The sequence below is a fragment of the Channa argus genome, chromosome 8 (genome assembly GCF_033026475.1).
Source record: "Channa argus isolate prfri chromosome 8, Channa argus male v1.0, whole genome shotgun sequence".
NCBI lineage: Eukaryota > Metazoa > Chordata > Actinopteri > Anabantiformes > Channidae > Channa > Channa argus.
In genome coordinates this window covers 18785237-18808361 of record NC_090204.1, presented here as the reverse complement: position 1 = coordinate 18808361, position 23125 = coordinate 18785237, and the positions used below count along the sequence as shown (strand labels likewise).

The window sequence follows — 23125 nt, the reverse complement described above, 5'->3', positions numbered from 1 at the left end:
GGGGGGTCTGTTTCACCCTGGGTCACTAATAAAATCACATTCCTTAAGTTCTCTAACCCAGAAAAAAAAATACTGTACTCGGAATACAAATGACATAAATAGTAATGATATACTTTTAATTATTTACAGACTACAAAATATCACATTTGATAAAAAAAAACTGTTTCACTGCCTCGATAGCAGTGAACCATCAGAACCATCATAATTTCACAGATAAAAAATAAAGTGCTGATTGTTTACTAGAGATTATGTCTCCATACACACATACTATGTCATATACTGTATAGAGACGTATTAGAGACTCTGTTTTATTCTGAAAACTCCTTGTCAGTGCCAGATCTGACACAAGTTAGTTTTCTTGAGCGTTGAAGAGAGTCTGGATGTGTAAAACTGTATGTCCTGTTCCATCTGATTGGTTCTCATTAATTAATTCAATGAATTATTCAAGCTGGTGTCAGGAAGCAGAATGAACATTTTGTGAGGACTTCCTGCATCTACACCTGTTCTGTTTGTGAATCAGTCAAACCACAGGGAAAATCACTGACAATCACTTTAATAACTGAATCATTTTTCTTAAATGACATTTTTTCCAGTGTCTATTTAACAGCAAACTTGATTCCTGAACTAGATCTCGTTGTGCACTTTTTCAAATTTCATCCAGCTTTCTTAAATGCAGTTTAGTTTTGAGTCTTGCAAATCTGCACTTTGCACCTCTTTGCCTGAAATGCATTTATAAATAAATCATCATTATTTATTTATGAGTCAATTATGAAGCAAAACATTCTGTTTACAGCTTCTCAAATGTGACACTTCTCTGCGTCTCTCTGTTTTGCATCATTGTAAATAAAACATACGTGTTTATGCCAGCTGATCAGACCAAACCAGTAAAATGAAGAATTCAGCTGGGATTGAATTATACCAGACATTTTTCCCTTTATGACATTTGATAGAATAAACAGCAGCACTTCAGGTGACTTTAACAATTTAAGAATGTTAGCAGTATAAGCACGTAATGAGTAGTTCATAATCCACAATAATGTAGGTGTAAGGCAACAATATCTTTATTTAGAAATTATAAATAAGGTTTATTTATAAATGTGTCTAGAACTATAACTTATCCTTTATAAATGGGTAATAAAAAAATAGATGTAGTAAAACACAGTTGTATTATTGTAAGGTGTGTTTCTTATCTGTGGCACAACTGTGTCTGACTACATTATTTCACATTAGTAACGATTTATTATCTATTTATCCTTAAATAGTGGAATAGTTGCATCATACTACAACAAAACACATCCATCAATTAAACATTTGCCTGACACCAAAGTAAATTAGTGTCAATGAGTTAATTTTCTCTTTGCTTTTGCAAAAATGTTGCATAAATCTGCTGGTGCTTTAAACCAAAATGATACAGTTATTACTTGGACCACCCAGTGGGACCACGTGGCATGTGAACAATGTGATGTTGGTTTTTAGAGAAAAAATAATTGTATAGAGGACAGCCCAAGCTCTGCGTGAGGTTTTATAGGATAATGACATCTTGTCGTGGTGGAAGGAGCGTAATTTTGCCATCAAAGGGAAGTTCCACCCTAAAACTCAATGGCAGCCCCATGTTGTTCTGTGGGACACATGAAACAGTGTTTGTGGACGTACCTGAAAGTAGTACGCAGGCGAGGCCAAACTGGAAACACGTGGTGGTGACTAAAATGTACTGAAGTGTGAGTCCAAGACAAATAGCACGTGGGGATTGTTGTTTAGCGTGGAATTCTGCAGCAATAAGTCGTTCCTGTTAGTAAATCCAGGGAAGGGAAGCTTTGAGGGAAATTTGGTTTCGTATATCTAAGACATTCACGCTCCATATTTCATCTTCCCTCTTGCGTGGTGACCAACCCAAAAACTGCAACCTCAACAAAACTGCCTTTGTGGAAAAGTCCTGATTTGGATTAAAGGCGGAGAGCGTGTTGTGCACATTAGACTCAAGGTCTCTTTCAACTGTGCAGAATGTCTGCTGAGATTAGACGTGCGATTACATTCTCTCTCCTATTTCCTGGCGATAAAGCTGTGAATGGACGTCTTTGCAGTGGTAAAGGACACTGGAGCTGCACTGTTCTGGGTTCTGGAGGAATAATTTGACATTTGGAGCAAATGCACTCACCGAGGGAGAGGGGGCAATGGAGGCTACTCCTCTACTCCTTCTCTGAAGCTACCATCAGCAACCAGCCAGCTTTGCTTAGCTTAGGGACCAGAAACAGGAGGAAACAGCCTAGTTCCAGACTAGTTCATTCATAAATAGCATAAACCTGTTTGCTGAGTCTTAGATGAGAAGACTGACTCTCATATTTGAACACATCACATGCAACAAGTTATATTATTAAGAAGACAGGTAACAGAACAGTTGGAGGCCATATTGTCTGGACTAGTTCTTTATCATACTTGACCCTAAAACAAGTAGCTAGTTTAAAGTTTAAATCCTGATAAAAAACCTTTTGACTAAATTCTTTAAACCACCCGAGTCATGATGGCGTGTTTGCTGCAAGCTTCTTAACTTTAATTTTCCAATTTTATAAATTGTAGATTTCAGACATACTCCAATGAGACACAACATTAGCATCACCTGGTATGTATCTTTCTAAATCTAATATCTAAAATCAGCTCCACCTTTACAACAGGGATCTTTGACTCTTTTTTGAGTGTACACATGTTTTCCATAATTAATATTGTTTACAATACATTGTTTTCTGGGCGTAATTTTACTATTGCACTTGAAATATGATGTACATGATCTGTTTAGTACTTTTACTGACATCTTTGAGGTAGTACTTGAAGTTTATGTGTACCATTTTAAACTCCAAAATAGTCAACAAAGTGGTAAGAATTCACTCCTTGTTGGAATTATCAGGCCAGTAGGAAATTTTACAAAATTAAAATTAATTTTTTTTTTTTTTAATTGTACATAATAAATACATTAAAGTACTGTATTGTTTCCTTTATTTGTAATTTGTTACATCCTCAGATTTGGTTAGTTCCACTTGAGGGGGGTGGGGGGGGGGGGGGGGGGGGCACTTGGGGTGGCCTGGGGACTGCTCAGAGTGGCCATGCTGACCCTTGTCCTCCATGTTATAATATTATTAAGTCCAACAGTGATAAAGTCGTGGTTTAATGATGTGCTGTATATCACTGCTGTGTTACTGTGTGCACTAGACTGTTTTCTGAATCCCAGACCAGGACTGACGTTAGGCTTTAAAAGCCACTGATCTGTGGGAAAGGTTTAGTGTGAGCAGTATGTGATTAATATTTCACCTTTACCTGTGGGTTTGAGACACGGGACTGGAAACGTGATGACACCACATCACATGTGGCAGTGCTCCTTCCTTCCCCCCTTTCTGTCATTTCTTCTCTTCCTCCTCTTTTCTTTTCATCCTCTCCTCTCCCCTCCTTCTCCTTTGATATCTGTTTTTAAAGTCTGTGTCTGTACTTGTGTGCAGCACACACTCCTACACACAAATTCACTCCAAGTCAGACGCAAACACGTGAAATATCACTTCTCATCACCAGTCCCCACCAGCAGGCAGCTTTGTAATCTCACTGTTTTGTTTATGTTTGTTGTGCACATACAGACATGTGTTTCTGTCCACACACATCCTTCACGCACAAGCACACTGAGCCATAATATTTGTGTCTCTTCCTCACATGCGCACATGTCAAACACAACGCTGCACAAAGCCACAGCCCCGGTCTTGAATAGAGCCAGAAATAGCTTTGGGTTTGACTTGGAATCGGCTTAAATCTTCAAAGTGAACATTTTGATGTAGCAAAGGGAGTGAGATAGAGGGAGAGGGCTGTGAGGTGCAGGGGAGAGGAGGAGAGGGGTATACTGGGGTAGAACAGAGCAGATCTGGTTTTTATATCCAGCTGTAAAAAGGGGGGCAAAAAAAAAAAACTTCAAAGACTCCCGTTGCCATGGTAACTGTATGCTGCCTGCTTTAAAGCCCCAACCCCACCCCCCTACCCAGACACACATACATGCAGCAAATGTATTCAGAAAAATTGACGGCAGCAGCGGTGGGAGACCAACTACCTAATATTTAATTTCTTCTGCTTTACAGACACTTCCGTTCTTCATATCCAGCAAAGATTGTCGTGACGAGAAGCGAGAGATACTGCTGCGTCTAATTCAAACCCAACAGTGGCAAACGCTTTACTTTGACTGTGTGAAACAATTGGTTTAGTCTTATCTGAAGGGTCTAGAATTGCTTCTTTATGTATTTCTGTACTGATGTTTGAGGCTTGCTCCCAGCAATTATGACATGCTATCACTTCATAGCCAGTAGATTAAATCAGAGACATCTCCCCGTCTGTCTTTGGTTGTTGTTTTGTTTCGTGCAAACCAAGTTTTGCCTGTGTTACTCACTGTTAAAAAGCTGGTATGATGGGAAAAAAAAACCAACAACAAGAAGAGGTGGGGGCCCTGCTTTGCTGTCAAAGTACTGGCGTAAAGATAACATCAGATGCGTGTCCCCAAGTCACAGGTGTAAACAAAAGTAAAGGCACCAGTGACACAAGGTGGCTGTAGTAAGTCACATCATAGTTTCCAAACCAATATAAAGCATCGAAAGAACAAACGGTGTGCTGATCACAACAATGACAGCATCAATCAGAATTCATTGTATCTTTACTCTAATGTGATGTCCTTTTTATAGTTTTGTTCTTTTTAAAGGAAAAAGGGAATATTTATAACAACATTTGCACTTCAGAGGAACCTCAGTGTGAAATGTTTTACCCATTTGCAAGATGCTGAATGTGCAAAAGCACATTCGACATCACTGTTTTAGTTTTAAAAAACACTTCTAAACATGCAGCATATAAAACAGTTACTTATGAATTACACTAATTTCCACAAAGTGCGTGGATATGTTTGCTGAATCAGCTGGTTGCATTATGAAAGGGAAACACCCACCGAGCTTTTAATGAAAAAAAGCACATTTTTATTATATTCATCAATCTAATAAAGATCATTGTTCACAATGTTGTAAAGGTTTCACGGGCAACAAACATTAAATGCAGATATGTCACTATGTGTGTTTATGACCTGAACGGTGTGAGTCTCTCTGCGTTTTTGTTTTTCTGGCTCTGTCCTCCTTTCATGGCCATGTGAAGCACAGGGGTCTGTCATGCATTAAGAACTGGGTCTAGCTGGTTTGTCCCTGGAGCATTTCCTGTCTGGAGATGGATGGCTGCCCAGAGACTCTGAGCTGAAGCTCTGAAGCTGCCAGTGAGTTCATGTGAGCTGAGAACTGGGAGGGTTGTTTATGGCTTAAATCATTTTTACCATGTTTTCATCATGGGGTGACTACTTATATGGATTCTGTTGTATTGATAATCACCATTTATCATGTTAACAGAAGATTTAGAGGAATCAAAAAGGAATCAATTACAAAACGTATTCTTACTGCAGTTCAAATCTTGAAGTTTATTGTTCTGTCTTTTAATAGAATTCGTTTGGAATGTGGAGGGAGGATGAATGGTGATTTTCGTTAAGGTGCCTTACGTTGTTTGCTAAACCAAAAAGAAGCATTTGGAGCAACCGTCGTCGGAACATTTCCTGCGAGTGGTTTGAGGCTGACCCAGCACCAGCTGGGAAGAGGAGATGGCAAAGAGCTGCGGTAAAGACACACATGCAATGTATCATAACCAGTGTCATGTAACCTCATACCTCCTGTCAGTCAACATACCATAATTAATGAAAGCAGGTTGATTTCCATGTTAAAAAATATATTTTTTATGCTCAGAGTGGACACTGTTATTTTTACTGCTGGCTCTGGAGCCACAGTTCATCTTTGAAATGAGGGAGATTCACGAAGTAGTACTTTTTACTGTGCAAGCACAGAGAAACGGAGGCACAACCTTCTTATGGTTTTGCTTAAGGATCCACTGTTTTTACAATTGGTTCTTACTGAGAGGTAAATGAATGTGTGCACCAACGGTCATTTTATGGGTAAAATGTCAAAGCAACTGATTAAAATAACACTGGCCTTTATATGAACATCACTCACAATGAACTGAATAAAAAATACAATTTACAATATCAATGACCAAATAATGCACATTTGAACACCATGTAGCACCTAAGGAAAAGGTGTATGAATGAGTCCGACACTGTAAAAAAAACAAGACAGGCATTTAGTAGAATCAAGATTTTCTAGTTGGCTGCATGTAAATATGTCTTTGGATTTTCAAATCACTTTACAACTTATTAACAAGAATTGTTCTGACTTGGGATCTTTTACCTTGAAATGAGGAGTTAAATGAGGAGGAGAGTTCCCTCAAATCAGCAAATCAAGGTTTCAAGACTTCCCAGCATGCATTGCCTTGACCAGAATAGAAACTCTCTGTGTCATTAATATTTATTGCGCTGCTCTTTGACATAACAATATAATGATACGGACGGTAACCATGAGGAGGATTAGTGCTGAATTCAGTCCTTACCCACAGACACTAATTGAAACTATTTGGGTGTTTTCTTTGTATTGAGTTTAGGGACGCAAGTACTTGTACTTTTGTTTCCTAGGTGAACAAACTCTAAATGGATAACAGTGTAACAATAACACTATTGCTGACAGCGGTCAGCACTGGGTCAGAGGGTCAGAGGTTTGATCCCCGGTCCTGGCCTTGTGTCGTAGTGTCCTCGGGCAGGACACTGAGCCCCAAGTCACTCCCGGTGGGTTGAGGTGAGTAACTCGAATGGCAGCCGCTGCCATCGGTGTGTGAGTGGGTGAATGAGAAGCTGCATACAGAGCTGCAGCTGCAGGCCCCTGTCCACAACAACATTAAACCAGTTGGTGAAGCTATTTATATGTTCTTTTTTTTTCTCTCGTCGACGTTTGAACATTTATTTAAGTGACTCCCTCGTCTGTAGCATCATCCACCTGTCATTTCTCCCATTTGTACGACGTTATATAAAATTGCTGCTCTGCCAGGAAGAGTGTCGCTACAAGAGTCTAGCAAGCCTCCACACGTCATCGTCTCGTCACAAGCCTTGTGTTTGCTGATTATTGCAGCCGGAAATTGTCAGTTGAATTTTGCTTTGGCTTTGTGAGAAAAGAGCAAGACAATCCAGTGGTACAGTAGCATTGTGCACTTTAAAAAACATACACAACTGAATTTTTCTATTAGGAGCTCATGGACTCCGACTTTAAACATAGTCCCCACAGAAGTGAGAGGTAATATTAGATCCTGAGCCAAATGTTTCCTATTTACATGTCAAAAAAAGTTCAGCTCAAAGTCTTGAAGCCAGATGTGAAATGCCGCAGTCTCTCATGCTTTGGACAGCACCTCAGCCCAGATCTCATTTAATATATTCACAAATCCTGAATCCTGGACTAATCAGCCTCACTTTCTCCTCTTCTCTCCTTTATCTTCTCAAACCATGTGGCGCCGGTTCTATTCTCTAATTAACATAATGCAAATGGGGTAATCCTGTAAAACAAATCCCTCTGTCTCTGTTAATGAAGACCCCTAACTGCTTTCTTGTGTAATGAAATATTTGTCTGTGAATAAACTAGCAGCACTGTCTCTGCAGAGATATGTCAGTCAGGATTAGTAATTTTACAGACAGATGAAGGACTTTGGCTGAGTTGCATTCTGAAAATGATCCAATAGATTAAGTGTAAAAAAAAAAAAAGTACAATGTGAGCAAGTCAAACTAGTGTTGTGGATGCAATTATAGCAGAAACCCACTGCATTGATAACCCACAAATATTGCAGTACTTTGCTGTTTTATGAGCCAAAATATGAGTAGACTGTATGTAGCAGAGCAATGATGTGGTGATGCTGTATTAATCTCACCTGTTTTAGAAATTAAGCATGAGCCACAGTGTTTAGTGTTCTTGATGAGGGCTTTCACAGCAACACTGCAAATTGTCCATCATGAGGAACATCTATTCATTCAAATTGTTTTGTGCTCCTTTCAATCTGTCAATACTTAGCCACATCAATCCAATACAGTATTCATGCATGAGTACTGCACTGTTCTTTCTTATGATATTTTATTGGTTCTCAAACACTCGATTTTAAATAGCAGATTACATGTTAACATTTTGTGGAAGGCCATGGTTCATTTGGCATCCAACCTAATTTTCTGCTGCTCTTGTTGCAAAAATTGCTAAATATTGCTTTACTTACAGTATTGCAATATATTACAATATATCAAATGGTAAAACCTGTATCGTGATATATACCGTGTTGCCAGATACTGAACTGCCCTTTACAACATTGCTGCCATAATGGCAACTTTCTTGAAGCTTTTGTATTAGCTGAGACTGTGCACACTGAGATACAGTAAGACTTTATTGTACTGTAGAAGCATTTCTGATACTGTTTAATTAATAGCAGCTAAAAAATATATTTTTTTAAATACCTATAGAAGTTTAAACCCACTGTGCCACTGTCACAGATAACTGTGGGTCTTTAATCAACATTGTTGAGCCATTAAATCATATTTTAGTTGGGGTCAAGAATGTGTGACATGTGTGTTTTAGGTGGTGGTACCTTCTGCTTGGTGGTACTCTGTATGGAAAAATACCGTATTTGATGGTGACTAATCAGTTGAGCGCGGACACGGGCTGCACGGGGAACTACTACAAGTTGATCTGTGCTGAAGTACAGGTATTTGCTGTGTTTCTCATTTATGGCTGTTGAAACGTTCAGACTTTTGTTCAATTGTGGTACATTTGTTTTCATTATAATTCATTCATTCATTCATTCATTCATTCAGTTCATCAACACTTCCCCAGACTACAAACTGTGTAATGTGCTGAAGGCAAAAGTAACTTGAAATCAAAGATCTGCATTTCGCTTCACTTAACAAGTCCTTTTACGGTGTGTCAAGTTAATGGAGATCTGAATAAAGCTGTGTACCTGCTGCAGCACTACACTCGGTCAGACGCACGACCGTGAGCACACACACATACACACACACATACACACACCAACAAACATGTGCATGCATAACAGGTGTGGAGCAGAAGGAGCTGAATTTGTCTCCCAAATCCTCTGAACTCAGAAACACTTCTCTTACCGACACCAGAGCTTTGAAGAGGTCAGCTCTGTGGAGAGTGGAGAGAAAATCATATCATTTAAAAAACCTGTGGCATTTAACTTCTACTTTGAGTTATTTTCTTCCAGTTTACATTAAGTTAATTTACACATTCTTTCAATCCATGTTTGCACATGGATATTTTTGTATTTTCTCCTGTGCAAATATTGCAACCGTTCAGGGAATGACAGTAATTCCCTTTAAGAAAGAAAGATAATCTGGGGTCAAAAACAATTTGCAATTTTGAGAGTTGAAAGTGGTCATTCATTGACTTTTTTTTTCCCGAGGAACAGATAATGTAAGTGGTGCACACATCTAACTACCCAAGAAACGTCCTTGTGTTGGTAAGTGTCTACAAGCATCTGACAGCCGGGCAAACATCTGAGGGAGTCTGCAGCCAAACATAGACAGACAACCCATTCAGGAGCGTGGTAAACTCAAGAGTCAGGGGCTCGTTTCCTGCTGCACACTGCCGTCTGCAAAGCTGTTTGCCTACTGGATCAAACACACCTGCTTTTTTTTTTTTTTTTTTTTTTTTTTTTACAAACAAAGCAATCAGTTAGCGTTAACTTGTGGGTGGAAATGACAAGTAAAAGAAAAGGAAAAGAGACGGTCTGAAAAACACATTTTTTTAGTTGGCAATATTCAATAAAATAACTTAATGTTCCTTTAGAACAGCCCACCTTGAGCTTCATTGCAACTGATGTAACAATTGGAGGTTTTTAGACTTGATTTTTACTTCTCGAAATACCACACACCAAAAATATTCCTTCGTTTGACAGTTGAAGTTATTTTGGCTCCACTGTGAAACGATCACGGTGGGCAGCCTGCTCTCACCCCGATGTGATCAAAACCATGACTAAACACTGTTGACTGACTGACTCACGCATCAAAATTATGTATTTACGTATCTCGACTCTCCAACAAGTGACACATCATGAAGAAATGAAACAGAAAATGAATAAATAACACTTAATGTTAAAAGGATGTGGAGCCCACTGGTGTTAGAGCTGCTTCAGAAGCACTTTATGGCTAAATCAGTGAGAAAGTTTCTTTCTTTTTTTACTAATTATACTTATACCTCAGTACAATTCAGAGGAAAATGTTTTACTGTTACTTAACTACATTTATGTTATATTTATGTTTATCAAATAAATCTGGACTAGACCTGGACATTCATGTCATAAACAGCATCAATATTGTTTATTGCTGTGTATTTTGAAGCGCTTTTAATTTTCGTATTTCAAGTAAAAATGTGGAGAATGCATGAAAAAGGTTTTTTTTTTAACTAAGTGGAATATGCTTTTAGGCAAGTACTTGCACTTTAACTTGAGTACTTTTACCACTTCTGTTTAAACGACACACAACTGAACAGACACAATACTGTGTGGCACCTCAGTGTAAAACCCGCAAAAGACAAGTTTAATGATTTCAATAACAACTTACGAGTACACTTATGAGGACGTAAAAAGTAAAACAGCATTTCTAATAGTGAGCTGCATTGTGACATCAAGTCAAAAAACTTACTGCCGTGATATTTTTATGGTGAGACTGACCTAACAAGTCCTGCATTGTAACATATTGTAATTATTTTGTTCTCAGGTGCCAACAACAGCCTAACTCCTGCACAGTCTGGCATTTTACACACAGTTGCTTTTAAATCTAAACAGTGACGGTGCATGTGTTTTCAGGCAGTTTAGAATAATCTGATATCTCTACAGTGGCTCTACTGAATGTAAGGTGTGTTTGATAAGATCTCCCTCACATTCTACATGCACAGAATGTAAAAAGGAGTTTTGTGTGTAAAAATGTGTGTTATTGCAAAGATTTCCTGTTCCAACAGAGAAGACACTGGCATTTAGAATAAAATGGTGGTCAACCAGACAATTTCCAAAATGTTACAAGACGCACTGAGATGCGTGAGAGGAGGCCAGCTGTGCAGCTGCAAATCAAACCCACTCTGCAACCCAGTGAAAGAGAAAGAGCACATTGATTAGAGGATGGGTTGAAGTGCTGTTACACTTCAAAGCTTCGCATCATCTGCCTCGACTACAAGCTTTTTCAACCAATAAGGTATTGGCCATAGTTTTTTTTTTTTGTAGTAACCAACAATCAAAATGTGAATTGCCCAAAAGCACACAAGCCTCTGGTCTTTCTCAAAGCTGCTCTGCCAAGTCAAAGTGAAGATTGGATGAAAACAAGAAGTGGAATCTGGCCGGAGTGGAGTCTCTGCAGTTTGCTTACACTCACTGCTGCTTCCATTCATGTTCTTTCCTAATGATGTCATATGTTTTCCCACAATTACACCTGCAGGACACACCAGTGACATCTGCACAGACGTGAACCCACAGTTGCACTTGTAGCCTACTGCTATAGTGTAGTGGAAATGCCTCAAAAACTACTGGTTATCGGCTGCACTACTGACTTTAAAAGAGTTTTTTGTGTTTATTTAGTTGTGTTTTTCAATGGCGTTTTGATGTTTGGGGGGGGGAAACTATTTAATGAATTATTGAGAATTTAATATAAGTCACTAATGTTACTTTTACGGGGGACACAGTTCATGTCTATTAAATTTGCAGTTATTAAAGAGTGGTGCGTTCAAGGGCGGATTTCTTGTTTTTAAAAACGGCCGTGCTGCTTGTTATACTGTAATCACAAACCCTGCCCTTGTTTAGGCCCCTTCAGGCTACTTGACGGGCTTAGCCCGCAAATGATTTCTATTCAACAATAGGCCGTTTCCAGGCATCGCAAAACCCTGATCCATTCATCCAGAAATCCAGGCGCCGGTCGGACTCCTGTGTTTCCACGCCTCCCACTTTCACCCCCATTGTGGCGAATCTCCGGCTCACACACACTTTGCCAGACTTCCAGGAGTTGGAGCGACTGGTCGAACACGGGGCGCCCACAACGTTTAAAAAGGAGAAAACCGTGCATGGATGTGTTTTCTGCTCCTCGGGGATTTGAGGGAGATGCGGTGGTTTGTGCCGGTGAACATTTCGGAGAGTCGTACCGCAGAGAAAGGGCGCACGGACGCAACCCTGCAAAGTTGTAAAAAGTAGTTTCCCTTGAAGTTTTTCCTTTCTGTCCCCAGTTCAGACTCCGTGTTCCTCCAGCCTGTAGACCCACAGCCATCATGGCGAGGCGGACAGCGGACAGATCCGCGGCTCTGACGCCGAGTACGCGCGCCACTTTCCGGAATAAACACCGTCCGTTTCCCCGGGGCTCGTTGGCTTTTTCGTGGATCTTCGTTTTCATCTGCTCGGCTCTGTCTTGTGGATATTGCGGAGCCGAGACGGAGTTTTCCATCCTGGAAGAAGCACAAGTTTTAGCCGATCAAATGAAAAAGCTGTCCTCTCAGGAGCTGGGAGTCTTCACAATGCAGGTAAAAGAGAAGGAGACACAGTTTATTCTTCTGGTTTTATTCGCCACTTGGAGCGGCGGTGGGTTTAAAGACCCCAACTGGCAAAAGCAGGGTTGCCAGTATAGGCCTTAACAGCAAAGTGATGGCTGATCGCAGGGAAGCTGACAGAAATGTTACAGTGTTATGAAACAAATGCTTTGGTTGCCAACGTTGCTTTGCTCTGTGTTGCACTGCAACAACAGGCTCTTTGAAGTTGAGGGCGCATTTATCTGGGACATCAACACGCCGGGGGTCCGGTCCTTTCTCACCTTCGCTGTTCCCTAATCCTCCTAAATATGCACATTTTCACAAAGGGGCACAGTTCGTTCAACACCTTTTTTATTGTGGTGGATCATCTGTCACCTCGTGTAATAAGAATATACAATGAAACGTTGCTTCTCGTGACCATTGTCAGGGAATGTTTGCTCCCTTTTCTCTCACTTAAACATCGGCTTTATAAAATGAAAAGGTAGTTTTAGGTGATGAAACTGAAGATCCCTTTCAGTGTGTCCGAGAACCTGTAAATAATGTAGGTTTCCTTAGAATAAAAAAATAAATAAAACCGTATAAAATCCATTTTTCTGCAGACACCCATCCAGAAAAGCAACTGGACACAAAGAAAACCGCTAGTAAATGAAAAAGCAATATTCTCTCCATCAGCTGCAGTTTTAAATATGTTTTTTTGTAATTCAGTTGATCAAGCCATTAGGTAATAGAATATCAGAAAATGCAAAAGTGCCATCACATGCTCCCAGAGCTCAAGCTGACACTTCACATTGCTGCAAATGTGCAACCAGTAGCTCGCAACCCAGACCTCAAACTAAGGACACATCTACTTTACACGGATTTTTAAGCTGCAAAGTCGCATGTTTATATGTGCAAACATGGGAGCAGTGATTTCTTTAGTGCTTTTTTTCACCTACATCTTAAATAGTGCTCGATTTGGGGGAAAAAAAACTCTTGCTAATGAATTTTATACCCAGCCAACGTTAGAAGGGAGACGTTCCTTGGTTTTGTGTCAGTTTTCTTCCTTGTTGTGGACATGAGACCAGTTTTTAGAATCTGATCCCCACAGAAGACCTGTATTAAAGTGTATAAGACATTGTAAAATGTTTTCGACATAGTTTTAACAAATTTGTCAAAATCCACTAGTATAATCAGGATATTTGACCTGCAAATGAGGGGGAAAAGCAATTTCTATGTCAACTTTGGATCTAGACAGTTGAGCACATTTCTCACTGCAGTTTCTGACATTTTATGGATTGTAACGAAACAAGTCATTAGTTGAAGCCCCAATTGGTTTTGAATATATTACAAAGACACAGAAAAAGGACTAACTTGCCATGTCCATCCGTGTGGAGCTGCATTGAGTCACCAAATGGCTGGGTGCAGTGCAGGGTGTGAGGGGAGTGGAGGGGGGGGGGGGGGGGGGGGGGCTGTTTTACACTTCAGAGGCAGAGGAGCTTGCAGGCCCTGAAAACAGAGACGATTCAACGGGGGGGGGGGGTTTCATCTTCGCGGTTTCATCTTCTCTGCTTCCAGACTGAGCTGCCTTCATCCCAGCTCTGGGAGTCTGCTTTGAGGGCGTCCTCTGATCCTCCAGGATCTGCCTTTGTCACCACCCATCCCTCTCCGAGCTCCAGTTTGTGCTCGGTTGCTGTCGCATTCCTGCTCTTCTCCTTCCCTGTTATCTGCGCTGATTTTTCTTCCTTATCAGTCTTGCTTTCTGCTGTTGCAGGTGTATAAACATTCAGTCACTTCTGTTTCAACTTCCATCTGCCGTCTCTGCCTTTCTGTTTCTTCCCTCATCAGAGAAATAACAGCTGGAAAGATGTAATTAATGCAGAATAATTTGGTCTTTTTGTCACTCACCCTATCTTTCACAACACTTTTCTATTTCACGTAGCCCTGTCGAATTAGTTAGTGCATCCAGCAGCATCCTCCTCTATCATGGGAAAACCGTTGTGAGGCCATCGTGTTGTTGTACAAGCTGTGAAAATCTTACTTGGCATGAAGCTAATGCGAGTTTGATTGAAGGTGGACATTTCATGGGCTTGTGAGAGGATTTATTTTCCCCCCCACAAGCAGAAGAGATGTGCATCCAGTAAAAACAGTTTCACAGCCCTTGAAAACAACTACAGGAATCAGGAATTCCACTGGCTGTGTGGACACCTGCTCTGGTGCGCAGATGTGGCCTGAATCGTCCTCTGCAGGTGTGCAAGCTCAACTGGATTTCACTTTATCTTTCTGTCTCCTTCCCTTTTTTTTCCCCCCCCAGTGCAGTGAAGGAGCTGATGGGTTTCCACGCTACTCTTTATATAAACGATGTCATTGAAGCTGTGACTTCTGGAGTCACAGCTGACCCTAATAAGCATTTCTGCCATTCTCCACCTTTCGGGCACTGAGACGTCACCATGCAGGGTTCATGCTATACTGTTTTGGACGACATCCGAAGGTTTTGTTAGCAAAGCGACTATTCCAGCATTTCCATCTAAAATGTAATTCTACCTCTTGCCACTCCACCCCTCATTCTCTGACAGATTTGTAATTTGAGGCTCACCTCCTCAGTGCTTCTGAGTCACTGGATTAACCTTGTTCAGACACTGAGTTGCTCAATTATCAGGGGACACAATGGTGTATAATTGACACTCTTTCATTTCTAATAGTCAACTTTTTAATGCAGTTTTTCACGAAACCGTACAGTTTCATTACTGTGATAATTCTTAATATAGTATTCTTTGTTCAGAGGTAATTAGTTGACCAAGATAAAAGCAAACATTCAAATATTTGCTTGAAATTTGGATTTTACTAAGTGTTTTTCCACTGCATGGTACCAGCTTGACTTGACTGCATTGCTTGACTATATTCACTTTGGGTACCAGGCTATTTGTTTTCCACCAGAGACAGTAAAAAAAAGAAGCTGTATTCATACTTGTGTGTCAAATTCTTGTGTAGGTTCTGCATAGCCCAGGACCCTTTTGCAAATATGTACCTCCCCAAGAAATGTAACTAAGCGGCTGCAACCATCTCCTTCAATGTCTGCTGTCTTTGCTGCCTTGCAGTGGTTTAGTAAAAGGTAACTGCTGTTAGCTGCAGAGCAACATTACTTGCTCACTATTGTTTGTGCACCAACAAAACTCATCACAGGGGCACGTAAATGGTTTGGTGGTGTAATTGCAGTGTGACACCGACACACCAACGCACAAGTAGAAATGCTGACAATAGTGTAGGCCACTGTTGTTGCCTATGGCGTAGCTTTAACCAAGGCTCAATGCACAAAAATAATATCAAGCTTAAGGGCTGCTGAGAAATCTGAAAAGAAAGAAAGGAAGGAAAATGGGGAGACCCTCTGGGAATATGCCTGACCTCTCCAGTTTGGCTCATTTTATACAGAACGGTGATGCAGCGTATAGCCACGGCAAACCCATTTTGAATTGGCAGTGCATAAGGGCCTTTTGATTAATTTAAAACCTGGCTGTACCTCTCAGATACTGCAGATTCCCAGTGTAAAAAAAAAAAAAAAAAAAAACAGTGTGGCAAGAATTTACTTCATGTTTCTTAATATTTGAGGACATGGCTATCAATTGTAGTGTCAGTTGCCGTGGAAGTCGAAAGTCGCTTTGGATAACGGTGTCTGCTAGATGACTAAATGTAAATTCCAGGGAAGAGAGAAAAGTAAACGATTAACATTTCATGTCCAGTTTCCCTCCTTTAAGCAGAAATTTTGACATGCTTGGGCTTGGATGTAAATATGTAACTTAATCTCCTTTCCCTTTTCCCTGTTATTAAAGCACAGGCGTGGCGCTACACTTTTCATATTGAAACCTACTGGATCGAAGACAAGTTTGCCTAATTCTGCTCGCTTCTAGCAACACTTGGTTGAGCACTATTGGAAACGAATGGTGAAGCTAATAAGACGACAGTCATTGGTTTGTGAAAAGGGCAGTTTACTAGCATCCTAAGAAAGGTCTTCGTGTTCATTTTAGGGGCCTTGATCTACAGAAAACTGTGGTTTGGTATCGAGGCTTGCTTGTCCAGTATCCCCAGCCACCTAATTGAATATTGATGTTAATTTGATGGCAGTGGAGGTTTGTGCAGGAAAAGGGAAAATTTGGGCAGTTCCAGCTCTGCCATTAACTGTGATTTTCTGCTTTGGGTTTGGTCCAAAGGCAACAGAGTCCACATTCCCCAATATGTTATTTTCTTTAACTTGGACGCGACAATTTGATTGGGGATGTAGATTTATATTTAACATGGATAAATGTCTCCTGTCTTCACTCGGCCTGCCTTTGTTTTAATCAAATGATTTCTGCTTCCCAACTTTTGGGTTTCCTTTTTCTCACATCATCAGCGAAGCACTTGCAGAGACAGGCAGATAGGGAGGAGTAGGAAAGGTTGAGGATCTACAGCGGGACATCAGAATTCCTGCCAGGTTCTTTGCAGCACAGCTTCAAAGCCTTCTTGCCTCTTACTGCATTGCCTGCATGACTTGTGTGCTCAAACAGTCAAGGTTACTATGAGGCTCTCATGCCCTCTGCAACATCTGGGGCCATTTCTCTCTCTCTCTCTCTCTGATTAATTTGCTGATTTGTCTTTGGCTCTATATTTGTCTGTTTTCCTAAACCTGACATGTTTAAGCATGTTCTTTTCAATCAATGATGGTAAGCTAAATTTATGTCTGAACCACTGCCACTCTGGTGTGATGCTCCATGTCACCTGGTATAGTCTTTATAGATGTTGACAGAAGAAATTGGGGAACTTATGTCCCCGATCTAACCAACAGTTCCGAAACCGGGAGTGCTCCTCTGCAAATTTCCAACAGAATTAAGGAACGTGTATTATATGTGACAGTGGACTAAACTCTTGGTGGCTTAAGGACCTGTTTTCCACAAATTCTACAATTCTTTTACTTTTACAATACTCACACCAGTGGGAAAGTTTCTTTCATAGCCTGTTTGAGACTCTCCATTAATTTGACAGGACCCTAACATGTCTACTTCATGTCTGAATGAGCTCTTTAGTCTTTTTCTCTGCAAACCTTCTAATAACAATCATACTTTGTTGATCCTAGTGACATTTATGTTTTGCTTTCAAAACTTTAGGCGTGGACCCGATTGTGACATGCTGATGTAAGACATTAGTACATACAATGCGCTGGGCCTGCTAATCTCGACATTCTAGGAAAGGACTATTTATCCAAAGCGACTTACAAGTAGCAGGCACTAGGGACCACTTTGGGGTTCAGTGTCTTGCCAGGGGACACTTTGACATGTAGAACGATCGGGAGTCCAACCATGTGGACGAATAGTCCACCAACTTAGCTACAGCCGCCCCATGAGAGTGGCCCTTTCCCCAGATTTTCTTTTGGGGTGGGTCCCAAACATTTGCCTGCGTTGCCTCTCCTGACAGCGAGCCTCTGGCCTCATTAAAGCTATGAGGAGCATTAGAAAAAGAGCGTGCTGTGTCTGAATGACGGGGATCTGCTGCTTTAAAAGGTTAAAGAACGTGAAGTATCCCATGGAGGCCATTTCTCTCACTGTCTGTCAGGTTTCGTTTGTTGATGGTTATTTTTTTTTTTGTTCTTTCTCTGCTGTTTTCTCTTGTATGTGATCAGGTTCACGGCGACTCAGCTGCAGGTGTTTTGCATTAGACAATCAAATGCGTCGGCACAACTCTTCACTTTTAGTGCGACCGTAAATCGTGACGTCCCTCGGCGGTTTATGAGCCCTTCGAGGCTGTGCTGAACTATCTGGTCCTCTGCTGTTTTTCCATTTTAGCTGTTGCTTTTTTCCAAAATGTTGTTACACGGCACGTTTTTGAATTCTTGCTTGCTTCCACACAAAGAGATTGGAACTTTACTTCCAAGTCGCCGCTGATATTTTAATACATGTGTCGGATGTGTGTGTGACCATATTTCCCAGCTAAACTTTTCTGCCTTTTGAGAGATGCGTTGTTGCCTGTAATCTTTAGGGGGAAAAAAAAAGCCTTTCTGCTAACAGCTGCAAAGTCCCACAGTGCCGTCTGCAGTGTTTTAAAACTTGGAATGACTTCCATATCAGTCTTAAAAATTCTTGGCCTGTTCAAAGCCGGGAAAACAGCTCAGTTCTGTTGATTGCTACCTTTATCTTCCCATCACATTGCAGGAGAGAACTGAGTTGAGGGCCATGTTTCCATTAAATGTAGGGCTGCTTATATGTTTTGGCCTACGTCCAGGCACCAGAAGACTCAGGCACCTCTTACACCCAGCTGCCTCGTACGTATAGTCTCCGACCTCCAAACCGTACACATACCAGACACGGTGAGGTCCCCAGACTAGTTGGATGAGATTAGAAATGAAATGCTGCTGTCAGATGTTGTACTTTTAAGAAAAATAACCATATTTCATTCGTGGAGCCCCGAAGATGAGACTGCCTGACTGTGGTGATCTGCTTAAGTTCTTCGTTGGGTTGACTTTTTTCGGTTGGTTTGTTTGTTGAATAGCCCCTAAACTCCGTATTCAAATTGTGAGCCAGTGCCGGGGTTGGAAGTGGAAACAGACCTGAACAGACGCGCTGTATCACTGGAACAGGGGTTCATCTTTCTTTGACTGTACCTGCACTTTGTGCTGGAAGCCTGCTGGAAGAAAGATATAGAGAGGGAAAACATTTTCAGGGATTTGGAAGTTTCTTTTTCACAGACTTTTGGATGAGATAACTCCCATTCATTTCATTTGGATCCCTTTAATGTTTTTGCCAGTGTTAAGTACAGCCTAGTGCACCGTCTCTTGGCTCCTGCTGGACTGCGGTTAGGATGGAGCATGAAACCGATGTTCTTCCCCTTCTGCACCAGCTGTTGTGGTTTAAATCTGTCTGTACTGTCGTGGCCATTTCATTTATCTGACCACTTTTTTAATCTGTTTCCCAAATTTCTCACTGGAAGGCGGCCTCTTTATGTTTGGCCTTGACTGGAATTGGTTTTGCAGGCTCCTGAGCTTTGGCCCTTTTCCTTGCTCTTATTTTTCATTTTTTTCCTGCTCGCATCTCGTACCAACCTGCCCTAAAATGCCGAAGTCCTGGAGGCCTTTAGATATCTGCTATCTAAGTGGAATAATTACACGTGGTCTGATTGGAAATTTAAATAATTTTCCCCAATGTCATATAATCATGCAAACTTGTTTGGTTAGTTGACATTAATTAGAATTGATAATTAATCTGCAACAATTCAGAAGACAATGTGAGGATTGGAAGTTTGTAGGCGTTGCTGTGGGCTGTCAGGAATTGTAATGGTAATTTTCTTTTTCTATTTTAAGATATTGTAGGCTAAACAGTTGAATAGGTCATGGCATGTCACATGTTGGCAAATTAGCCAAAAAGTCAGTGTGAATATTTGGCATTTTGCTTTTATAAATTATATCCACGATTAATCGATTGCCAAAATTGCTGATTATGAATTTTCACCACTAATATTCTGCGAGTTTAACTCCGCTCTATCTTCATACAGCTGAGCCCTCCAGGTTTTTAGCAAAAGTAGCTAACTCTGTCCTCTGCTTATTCAAGAGGAGAACTAATTAACTGGCTGTGTTTAATTAGCTCACTCTCACTTTTTTAAATGATTCTCTTTTTCTCTATTACTTCACTCACTCTTCATTTTCAACTCACTGTCACCCACTCTGCCTCGTCTTTCTTTTCACAGCCTCCATCATTCTCTCTTACACATGCACACACACAATGCAATAACAAATGCACTCAATGTGAAAGAGAATGGGATCTTTTTTGGGATCCAGTCTCTTTGCTCCCCCCACCCCCACCTTTTTTTTTTTTTTAACCAGATTCCTGCCAGTGTTACTTAGTTAGCTCCAACAGGGCTGACCTGGCAGTGTGAGCTGTGGGACCTCAGGCCACCCCCTTTGCAAGGCAGTCCCTTCTCTCGCTACAATGAGCAAGACTCAAAATGAACTCTCCCTGAAAGACAGAAAGAGGGAAAGGACAGGGGTGGGGGCTTGTGGTAAAGACGAGGGAGCAGTGAGCAAAACACCCAATTGGGAGGGCAAGGAGACTACAGGGACCAGCTCCCTCCCCCAGACACCATGCATTTGTGAGGCCCCCCCATCCCCCTCAGTATGCACACAAAGTCCCTCAGCAGAAGCTTTGCATTCTGGATGAGGAGAGAGTTGGAGCCTCCACTGTGGAGAAGCAGATCAGACTGTTTTCATGCCTCTTTTCTCTCTCTCTGTTTATGCCTCTATCCCAGAGCTCCGTGTTGCATACATAAACTCGCTGTAAACCCACACTTCACAGTTGTTGAATGCTGTTAAGTGCTTTTTCCAAAGTTGTTTCGAATTTCCATCTATGTTTTTGTGCCCGTTTGCAGTATTTTTGTATTTCGAAAGGTGCAGTGCCTTGGATGAAGATCTGACTGTGCATTCACAATAGTAGGCTTTGGGTTCTTACTCGTGGATGTTAGGAGTGCGAGGGGGAATAATAAACGAGGTGCAGGTGGTGAGAATGAAAGAAGAGAGGAAGAGATAATGGCAGCAGTCGAAGTCAGAAAATGTTGGGTTTCTAAACGCGCAGTACACAGTCACCTTCACAGTGGTTTACTTTGCGGTCTCTGATGGTGGGGAATGATGGGACGTCTCTCAAACTCAGGGGTCACGGGTTGCGGAGGTCTGCTTAGTTAGTCTAACTTCTCTCCTTACAACCGTACATAGTTTAAACGAAGACTACTGCAACAGAGTGTCTCTTCAGAAAGATGAGGCACCAATCAGAAGTATTTGCACACAGTTTTCAGTGTTTCTTCATGTATTAAAATCTGATATAAAAATTGGTTTGTAAAAGATGCCAGACTAAGGTGCGTCTTTTAGAGGCGACGTGATGTAAAAGCTTAAACACTGATGATGGATTAGTGTAACTGTTGGACATATAAACAATGAACTGCCTAATAGTAGCCACATAATGTGGGGAGTAGGTTTAGAAATGCCTGATTCCAGCCATTTTTAGGATCATTAATAGGCCCTAGAAAAAAAACACAACCCCTTGTCGATGGGTACGTTACTAAGCTGACTTTAGCCATTATTGTATGTCAACTGTTGAACATGAATGAAGTTGAGTTGAATGTTAGAGGAGTTTGATTGGTACCACTTAACGACTTGAAGCCAGGAGACAGTTGGCGTAAAGCTCAACATAAAGACTGGAAACGGGGGAAGAGCTGTTAAAGCTCCGTTAGAGTTCCAAACGATGCCTCTAAAGCTCACTAATTAACCCCATTGTATTGCATTTATTTAACTCACACACAATCAAAATGTTAAAACTACTACTCGTGGTTTTAGGGAGCATTACTTAATATTATAATATTATAATAATAATAATAATAATATAATAACAATTACTTTATAATACATTCCTCTTGCTTCTGATGGTAAGTTAAGATTGTGTCCAGCTTTATTATTTAACACAAAGACATGAGCGTGATGACAGTTCTTTCATCTGATTCTTTAAGACAAAAATACTTTCTACTATATCAACATTGCAGGGAAAGTTGAATTCAGACAAAAAAAAAATGGAACTGTTTAATGGCGTCTACAAGTTCTGCATTTCATATTTCATTTTGAAATGATCTTATGACATTATTTTAAATGAACGCTTCAATTTTCAGTTTTGTCTGCGTTTCCTTTGAGCTTTGAGGTCCTCTCAGCACGCTGACAAAATGCCGTCTGCCCTTTAGTTCCTGTAGTTTCTCTTTTTGTTAATGTCGTCACTGTCTTCATCTTCTCTGCTAACCATTCCTATTTCTTGGTGTAATTGTGGTGCCTGTAGGTGGTAGTATGTGAAACCACGGCTTGTGCCTTTTGTCTTCTGCCTTTGAAGATAAGTCAGGAAGTGACCTGGGCTAATGAAATGAACTTTGGGCTTTTTTTTTTTTTGCGTCTGTCTCTGTAAGACAAGGCTGGTTAGAAGATGAAAAAAGAACCACTGTTTTTATTCTCCGAGAAAATGGCAAGGGGGAAAATGTGATACAGCTTGCTAATTAGGAGGCATGGAGGAGTGTCAGGGCTTTGAGTGTGAGATGAGAAATGGGAAGAGTCTGAAACTACGCTTTCAATGTTGTAAACAGTTTTACACAGTCTCTCGTCTATATACACACACATACCACACATAAACACATATGCATATAAAGCTACATGCATGGCGTGACTGCAGCTGTGTTTAGCTATCAGTGTCTCTGAGCTCACTTGTGAATCTGCTAAATAAGAGGCTTATTTGATCTTCTCTGACTGACAAGTAATGGAGGATAAACATTAGAGAATCTAAGTGGGCATTAATATTTTAGACTGATATGAAAAGAGTGCAGCGAATCTGTCCTGGTGGTAATAAAGAAAGCATCACTTTATGCAGAACAAAAGGTTTTCGGACCCAATTATTTTCAGTGTGTTTACATGCACACTGGTGGTTTTTCCTGCAACAGCTTAGCACTCTGCATTATGGTGGAGAGTTTCTCCGTGTTGTGATGTCAACCCAGGGAAAAACAGGGTCCATTTAGCTCAGATGTGATATCTGAGCCCTTTAGTTTTGTAATTTAAACAACTCATTGCCCAAATGACAAGGCACACTCCAAAAATACATTGCTCCTGTTGCATGGGGAACAGCATGAAA

The 23125-nt window shown here is 40.8% G+C and overlaps 1 protein-coding gene across 1 annotated transcript in view; it reads left to right on the top strand.

Annotated features, from left to right (window-relative positions):
• Positions 1 to 11907: 11907 nt before the first annotated feature.
• cachd1 (cache domain containing 1) overlaps positions 11908 to 23125 on the top strand; it is a 75934-nt gene continuing 64716 nt past the window's right edge. Inside the window, exon 1 of the mRNA XM_067514026.1 lies at positions 11908 to 12476. Within this exon, the coding sequence (XP_067370127.1) occupies positions 12228 to 12476 (249 nt within the window). The 5' untranslated portion in view covers positions 11908 to 12227. The remainder of the gene's footprint in view (positions 12477 to 23125) is intronic.